This window comes from Aedes albopictus, chromosome 1, assembly GCF_035046485.1.
Source record: "Aedes albopictus strain Foshan chromosome 1, AalbF5, whole genome shotgun sequence".
Classification (NCBI taxonomy): Eukaryota; Metazoa; Arthropoda; class Insecta; order Diptera; family Culicidae; genus Aedes; species Aedes albopictus.
In genome coordinates this window covers 31,700,100-31,708,719 of record NC_085136.1, presented here as the reverse complement: position 1 = coordinate 31,708,719, position 8,620 = coordinate 31,700,100, and the positions used below count along the sequence as shown (strand labels likewise).

General features: G+C 50.5%; 1 protein-coding gene across 1 annotated transcript; it reads right to left on the bottom strand.

The window, feature by feature from the left end:
• Nucleotides 1–1,568: 1,568 nt before the first annotated feature.
• LOC134288235 (uncharacterized) lies at nucleotides 1,569–8,601 on the bottom strand. Its single transcript, XM_062852384.1, has 5 exons — nucleotides 8,383–8,601; nucleotides 6,359–8,321; nucleotides 4,326–6,188; nucleotides 3,213–3,523; nucleotides 1,569–3,026 (listed from the first exon to the last, which is right to left on the bottom strand). Exons 1-5 carry the CDS (start codon nucleotides 8,599–8,601, stop codon nucleotides 1,569–1,571), a joined length of 5,814 nt encoding a protein of 1,937 aa, XP_062708368.1.
• Nucleotides 8,602–8,620: the final 19 nt, after the last annotated feature.

The window sequence follows — 8,620 nt, the reverse complement described above, 5'->3', positions numbered from 1 at the left end:
GCTGACTGGTACATAGTTCGGGGCACTAGAAGGGTAAAGGTGCCATACTACATCACTGAACTTTCACCAGGACCCAATTAACATTTTGATGTCCAATTAGTCTTGTAGAGGTTTTTAAAACCCGTCATAAAACCTATCAACTTTTGTTCTGGTTTAATGATAGAGTTAGGAACTTCTTTTGGTATATTTTACTAAAACATGTTATTGAGCTCTCCAAAAAGTTTCCCTGGAATTTCTTGAAGAATTTCTCCATAAGCTTCCCCGGATGTTTCTATTCCTCTAAGGCAAGTCAAATGGTTCCCTATAAATTTATGTGGAGATTATACATATTTTTCGCAGAGCTGTTTGCAACTGAAGATTCTGCAACTGGAAGAGATTCATCTGAAAGCTCCCTGTCGGGTTTCGGGGCGTGAATTAAAGCCAAATCGGTTTTGATAGCAAAAAGTGTATTCAGGTGCTTCAAACTATAAGAAGTTAAGGTTTGGTAAGTATAAATTCTCATCTATATATATAAAAATGCAGTGGCATACGTGGGACCGCGCATAACTTGCGAACGGAAGGTCCGATTTTGGTCGTCTAAGTTTTGTTCTGTTAGTTCTCACTCAAGGAAGGTTTATGAGGCAAAAATCATGGAAAAAATGAGAGTTTTTGAAATTTGATATTCCATAGATTTTACCGGGGGACTTGGTCTTGGTTAAACACTTGAAACGTCAAAAAACGCAGTAGGCAAGACAGAGTTTGCCGGGTACAGCTAGTCTATATATATAAAAATGAGTTTGAAGTTCTTTTGAGGCAACAAAACTCAAGAACGGGTGGACCGATTAGCATGAGTCTTGCATGGTTCGATTCGTATTCGTGGTGGCTGTGTTTATATGTACAAAAAGTAACGAAAATCAACTAGAAAAGTAAAAAAAATTATAAAGTACTGATTTTTCATGAGCTGGGAAGGAAATCAACACGATCGAAATGAAACCAATCTAGAGTGCGGTGACGTTATGAGCTCAACAGTTGTCAAACCACCACAGTTTGGCAAGACAACGTTTGCCGGGACAGCTAGTATTTTATATATTCTACTTACAATTCGGTAAGCTTTTGTTGCTCACACGCCCTTATGGCAATCTAACCTCAATCGATCTTCGAATCGATCAATCGATCTTCAAACGGATCTTCGACCTATGGTAAGTATTTTGTTACATTTTCAGCTTTTGTATACTATTTCCTAATCAACTTACTTTTCTCTTTACAGGATCTTGCCATAACAGGATCAGCGGACTACGGACACGGATTTCATCGACGCGGATACTGACTTTCTTGGAATCTGAAATCGGGCAATCTGCAATCTGAGTTTATCGGATAATTGGGCAAACTGAGCTAACTAACCACAGGCTTTGTACGGAAATTCACTGAACTAATATTCACTGTAGTAATTCTATTAACTAGTTTTTTTATAATCACTGCACAAAATGCCGTCTTAAACTTCTATCTTCTCTCTGAAACGTGTGATAACTGTGAGGAGCGAATAACCGGAAATGATCATTTGACAGGTAGACCCATTCGCGTGATGGGTGTCATTCGCATTGCCGCGGCGCTTTGAAAGCATAACGCGGCGCCTCCGAAACCGTTGGCGGCAGGGTTGCCAGCTGGTCACTTTCTGCGTCGACAGTCTCCCCCGGGTGTAGTCCGGATTCCTCTGGGACTTCACGTACCTTTTGTATATCCAGCAGCGCCAACCGTGACATGGGTCTTAACAGAGTCTTGTTCTCAATTTTCACGACGGCCTGGCGATGCCTGCCATCGGGGTTCGGAATCGTGCGGACGATTCGTCCTCGTTCCCATCCGTTGCGCGTCGTTGGCTCCGCGACCATTACCAGGTCCCCTACTGTAAGTGGTCGGGATTCATCAAACCATTTCGGTTGCCGACGGATTACCGGCAGGTATTCTGTCAACCAGCGCTTCCAAAAAACGTCCAGTTGGCGCTGGATTAGCTCCCAGGATCTTCCCAGGATTTCTCGGCGGATCAGAACACTGGATTGACTGTGCACTGCAGATGCAACTCCTCTGCCGTATTGTTTTACCCCGGACGAGCTCAACAACAAAAAATGGTTGGGCGTAAGTGCCTCTGCCTCTACGGTCTCGAGTGGCAAATACGTCAGAGGCCTTGAGTTCACCATATGTTCCGCCTCCACGACCAGTGTTTGCAGCCCCTCATCGTCCAGCTTTCCTTCAGAGTACGCTTCAGCGATTGCGACTTTCACTGACTGTACCAAGCGTTCCCATGCTCCGCCCATATGCGGTGCTCCCGGTGGAATGAAGTTCCACTTCGTGTTGGTGTTGGTGAACGTTGAGGACAGTCCCTGGCTTATCTGATGCCGCAGTACTCGTTCGGCTCCTTGAAAATTTGTGCCGTTGTCGCTGAAGAATTCGGCGGGTGATCCCCGGCGACCCACAAATCGCCGAACACAAGAAATGCACGACTCCGTAGACAGCGTATATGCGACTTCGAGATGGACGGCACGCACCGTTAGGCACGTGAACAGTGCGATCCATCGTTTAACGTTGGATCTTCCAAGTTTCACCAACAGCGGTCCGAAGTAGTCCACCCCTGTGTAGGTGAAGGCTCGTTCATGATGAGCTAGGCGCGCAGCTGGAAGGGGCGCCATCGGTGGAATCGCTGGTCTTGCTCGACGTATCTTACAGAATGGGCAGTCACGGCTTACTTTCTTCACTACCAAACGCAGTCTTGGGATGTTGTACATCTGGCGGATCTCGTTAACAACGGTTTCCGCATTGCCGTGACGATATTGCTGATGGTATCGGTAAACCAGAAGCTCCGTGACCTGGTGCTTTCTCGGAAGGATAATTGGATGACGCACGCTATAACAGATGTCTCCAGCCGCCCCGATCCGTCCGCGCTCGCGCAACAAGCCGTTCTCGTCCAGAATCGGCATTAGCCGGTAGATGGAGCTCTGCTTCCCAATGGCCTCCTGTCCGGTTTCATTCGACGCCTTGGTGGAGAGTGCAGCGATCTCGTCGGGATAGGATTCGCGTTATACAAGCTTGAAAATCGTAATCTCTGCTGCTCGAAGTTCAGCTTGCTGTAGTTGTCCTGCATATTTCGTCTGCGTTTTGTCTGTGTTGTTTACGAATCGGAGAGCGAAAGCTGTTGCTCGTAGTAGTCGGTTCCAGGAGGAAAACCGGACTAAGTCAATCACCGGCTCGATCGAACAATGGTGCAGGATTGATGCACGTATTTCCTCTGAAGTAGCGGTCACTGGCTCTTTGGGACGAGGCCACTCAGTCTCCGGTAGACGTAAGAGCTCGGGGCCCTGGAACCACTTACTGTTGGGGTTGAAGTACGGGCCGCTTCCCCATTTAGTAGCTTCATCTGCTGGGTTGGATTTTGATGGCGCCCATCTCCAATCGCTTGCCGTGGTGTGCTCCAGAATCTCGGCTACTCTATAGGACACGAACTGTCGGTAGTTCCTAGGGTCGGCCATGATCCAGGCCAAAGCTGTTCTGGAATCTGTCCAAAACACCATCTTGGAAACAGGAACTCCGTGGTTTTCCCGAACGAACTTCGACCAACGTACGCCCAAGACGGTGTCAGGCCATTCGGTCGAAGGTCATTAGGCCGAAGGCCATTCGGCCGAAGGTCATTAGGCCGAATGGTCATTAGGCCGAATGGTCATTAGGCCGAATGGTCATTAGGCCGAATGGTCATCAGGCCGAATGGTCATTGGGTCTTCTTCTTGCCGTTACGGCCCCACTGAGACAAAGCCTGCTTCTCAGCTTATTATCTGAGAGCTTCCTCTGCAAATGACCATTTTGCATGTGTGTATCGTGTGACAGGCACGAAGATACTTTATTGATGCTGAATCTACTGATATTTTACCCATGAATTTTTCCTTCTTTTAAATATAGGCTGTTCTTTCTAGTATCATTGCTGAAATAGTTTTTGGCGCTGAAACTGCTGATATTCAATTCATAAATTTTTCCTTCTTTAAAACATAGGCTATTCTTTCTAGTTCCATTGTTAAACTAGTTTTTGTCAAAAATTGTTGGAAAAGGTAAAAACAACGGCTCTGATGACCATTCGGCCTAATGACCATTCGGCCTAATGACCATTCGGCCTAATGACCTTCGGCCTAATGGCCTTCGGCCTAATGACCCAGCATCGCCCAAGACGCATCCTTGTAGTTCCAGCCTGGGAATCGACCATGGCTTTAGCGGAGCCACTTTCGATTTTGCGGCAATCAAACAACACTGTGGTTTAGCTTCTGTATCGAGCGTGCGCAGATAGATTGCGCAAGAGTACGCCAACTCACTCGCATCGACAAACACGTGGAGTTCGCAGTTAAGGTATGTCTTCTGATTCGCGAGCCGGAAGTAACATCTTGAGATGCGCACCCCGGAAATGTACTCAATCATCTGCACCCACCGCCGCCATTTCGCAAAGACGTCTGCGCTGACTTGCTCGTCCCATTCAGTGCCTTCTCTCCAGATGTCCTGGATCAGGACTTTGCCATGGATGAGGAACGGTGAGAGCAACCCTAATGGATCAAACAGCGTCATCACGCACCGTAGTACCTGCCTCTTTGTCGGTCGCGTGGACGTTTTAATCAGCGCCTGGACTTCCTCACTCATCTGGGTGGAAAAACTCAGCTCATCCGTGGAAGGACACCATAACATTCCGAGCACTCTTTCCGTCGCCACGCCGTCGACGAGTTTCAGCTGCTTTTCCTCTGCCAGTGGAACTTCACCCGGCCGTTCTAGCACTGTGCAGCTATTGGACCGCCAATTGTGCAGCTTAAAACCTCCGTTACCGTGTACGTGTCGTACATCGCGTGCCACCTTTGTTGCTTCTTCTTCCGTGCCGAAACTAGCCAGGTAATCGTCCACGTAGTGGTCGTCGATAATCGCTTTCACCGCTTCTGGATACAGCTCTCGGTGTTGTTCGGCGTTCCGATTTTTAACGAACTGCGCCGACGCCGGCGAGCAAGTGCTACCAAATGTGGCAACGTCCATCAGGTATACCGTCGGCTTTTCAGATGGGTTATTGCGCCACAAGAAACGCTGGGAATTCTTGTCGGCTTCTCGGATTTGTATCTGGTGGAACATTTCCTGTATATCCGAGCTGACCGCCACCTGGTACAATCGGAAACGAAAGAGAATCGCAGGAAGGGAAGAAAGTTGATCCGGGCCTTTGAGGAGTGCACTGTTGAGCGATACGCCGTCCACCTTGGCCGCAGCGTCCCAGATGACGCGGACTTTCCCCGGTTTCTTGGGGTTGATGACCGCTCCGACCGGGAGGTGCCACACTCTCCTTGGATCCGCTGCTTCCATTTCCGCTGCTGTAGCCTTGTGTGCATATCCTTTCGCTTCGTACTCCTGTATTTGCCTGTGTAGATTCTCCTTCAGACCCGGGTCACGCTCCATCCTGCGTTCAAGGCATTCCAACCGACGCACTGCCATGGAATAGCTGTTCGGGAACTCTACATGGTCTTCCTTCCAAATAAGTCCCGTTTCGAAGCGATTCCCAACCCGGTGAGTTGTCGCTTCCATTATGGTTAGCGACCGTTCATCTTCCTTCTTCATCGAGGTTGCTGTCGGACCCGCTCCAGCTCCTTCGATAGCAAAGAAGTCTTTCACCGCCTCGTGAAGTGTTTCGTCACAAGAGCACTCACATATATGGAAGCTGTGAGATTCAAGGCTACTGCTCCCCCGGGGACTGTATACGCACCAGCCAAGTCTGGTTTTTACCGCCACCGGTGCTGGCCCATCCCCTTCTCGCACTTTCAGAGGCAGTGCCAGCCGCAAGTTGTCTACACCAATGAGGATCTTGGGCACTGCATCGCGGTAGCTGGAGAGCGGAATACCTTGCAGATGTTTGTGCTTCTTAACCGCATCTTCAACCTCGAAGGTTTGGCGTGGTAGTCCGAGGCTATTGACGGTTCTCACGTTCAGAAGTTTGTGCCGCTTGCCTTGTCCAATTTCGGCGATTTCGATTGTAATTTGCTGTGACTCCTTTTCCACACGTGATGTATTCCCTGTTAACCGTAGGCAAAGCGGTAGTTGAGTGCCTTTCACCCCAAGCGAAACAACCAAATCACTCTCTATCAGTGTCAGGTCGGACCCTTCGTCAAGAAATGCGAAGGTGTCGATCGAGCCTTTAGTCCCATGCAGGGTTACTGGAATGATTCGGAAGAGGGTCGGAGAAGTTAAGCGGCGTAGGTGTGATTTTCCGCCACCTGCATCGTGTGCTCCAATGATTTTGGAGGGCCTCTAGGGGAGTGAAGGAGCGGATGGTGTCGAAACTGGCAGCCTTCGATATCACACGTTTTTCGACCTCGACACGCACGCCGTCCGTGGCTGAACAAACAGTTCTGACACAAGCCCAACGATCGAACTCGTCTCCAGCGGTCGTCAACGTTTAACTGCTTGAAAGCACTGCAATCGCGAACTCGATGTCCGCATTTGTTGCAGTGAGTGCAATCGAACTGTTTCGGTGTCTCCTTCGGCTCACGCGATGAATCTCCTGATCTGCTGGATGACTCCGTCGCGTGGGAGTTGATGAATCCCTTTTGCCTCGGACGGTCTCGAGCGCCGCTCCGTTTCGTGTCCGGCTCAAAGGTGACTACGCTAGTTGCGTCTCGCACCACTGATGACATATAGTCCCCGAAGGTTTTCAAATCTGCGTGAGGAAATCCTCGCTTATATCCGGCCCACATCATCCGTTGATCAGCGGGAAGCTTCGCCACGAGCTCCTGCAAAAGCGACGGATTCGATAGATGAGCGCGTTCGTTCGCCGCTTCAATATGGTCGCACAAAGCCTGCACCGCCATTCCGAAATCGATAAGGCCTTCGAGCCGATCGGGCCTTGGAGCAGGAATCTCCCGCACCTTACGTAGCAGGGCGTTGATCAGCAATTCCGGTCGCCCAAACCGCATGCGAAGTGTCTCGATCACTTGAGGTACCGCTGCTGGTAACACCAACCGACTGCGCACTGTTTCGAGCGCAGATCCAGTCAAGCACCGTTGTAGACGAAGCATGTTTTCTCCATCCGAAAAGCCACAAGCTTCCGTCGTGTAGTGGTAGTTCGAGATGAAGATCGGCCATTCAGCTGGGTCTCCGCTGAATCGAGGAAGATCCTTAGCCAGGGACTGTCTTGCTGCAAGCTGCTGTTGTGTGCGGCGGAATGGGTCTGGTTGGGAAATCACTTGGTTTGGTTCGGAGCTATCTGACTGACGAGGGGGCGGAGTGGATTCAACCACGCGCGAGGGGCAATTACGCGTTTGCATACCGGTTGAATTGCGTTCGGGTTGTCTGTAGGGCAAAGTCGTATAGCCCGAGTGCGCGAGTGTATCTCGCAGCTGCTCATGGGAATGTGTAGGAGGCAGACAACTTTCTCCCGGGCGCTGGTCAACACGCTGCTGCTCTCGGGTTGTTGGAAACTTGGTCGTGGGGTAATCGCCAGAGGCGAATAGGGTGGTATTTTCAAACATATTACTCAAGGCTTGACGCTTACCTGGGGGTTCCAAGAGATTCGCACGCATTTTCGATGACTCGAATGCTCGACTTACCGATGGTCTGCCAGATTGGCTTACCGGCAGCTTCAGAGGCCAAATATCGCTCGGTCGGTTGGCTCCTCCTACTGCCCCTTCTTGAGAAGGACTGTTAGGCTGCATCCGATCTTCCTGGGGAACCGTAAGCAGTGACCGATTTGTTTTCGGAATTGCACCGATCTGCTTCACCATGCGCGACGTGCTTGCCGCTGGCTTTGGTGGCTGCAACTTCATCGTGCTGCTCGCGTCCGGCCGTTGAACCGATTCGTTGGTCGATGTACTGGTCTGGATCCCTTCCAGAATTTTCCGGCACAGTTCCAGTTGAGCTTGTAGGTCTACCAGGTCGTCGGGCGTAGGATTGGCGCGCTTCTCGCACAGCTCAACCCTAGCTCTGAGTTCCCGCCGGGCAACTTGGGGGTCTTTCATGCCTTGCAGAAGCTTCACTGAGTTCGGCTCCAGCGCCGTAAGTGGAATCGATACCACAACTGGAGCAGCCGACTTGGGAGTGTCGGATAGCGCCTTTGATCGACGATCGGACGATGCTAGCGGTGCACCGGGTGGGGACGGCGTCGCAAGGCGCTTGCTGGGAGCTGGTGGAGTCACTTCGTTGGTGGTACCACCGGATAAACCGTCACCGTGATGGTTTTCTTCTTCCTCATCGCCAAAAGCTTTGTCAATCAGCTTCTGTTGTTCATCTAGAAGGCGCCGTTGCAGCTCGAGTTCCATACGGGCACGCTCCATTTGCTGTCTTTCCACCAGCTGGCTCAGGCAGACGGAAAAAAACCGACGTTGAACTGGCGCGGCTGGATTCGCTTTGCACCGTAATTGCGTCATCGGTGTGCTGAGCGGAAAAGTCGCCACACACAAATGCTCGGCCGGCGACGCTTGCATTTACTCCGGCGCAAGTGAAGTGCTTCCAAACGTCGCAATGGTCGCACTGGACCATATCCTCCGCGCTATCTGGTCGTTGGCAATCGGGACAACTGGATTGCTCGCCATTTCGTCCTTTCAATCCTTCCTTGTCCTGACTTCCATCCATGTTGCCACGAATTTTTGAA

Coding starts and splice junctions, on each gene's coding strand:
- LOC134288235 (XM_062852384.1), bottom strand. CDS start 8,601: ATGGATGGAAGTCAGGACAAGGAAGGATTGAAAGGACGAAATGGCGAG. Junction 6,189..6,358: donor TTTGTTCAGCCACGGACGGC/GTGCGTGTCGAG, acceptor GAATCATTCCAG/TAACCCTGCATGGGACTAAA. Junction 3,524..4,325: donor CCACGTGTTTGTCGATGCGA/GTGAGTTGGCGT, acceptor TGTTTTGGACAG/ATTCCAGAACAGCTTTGGCC.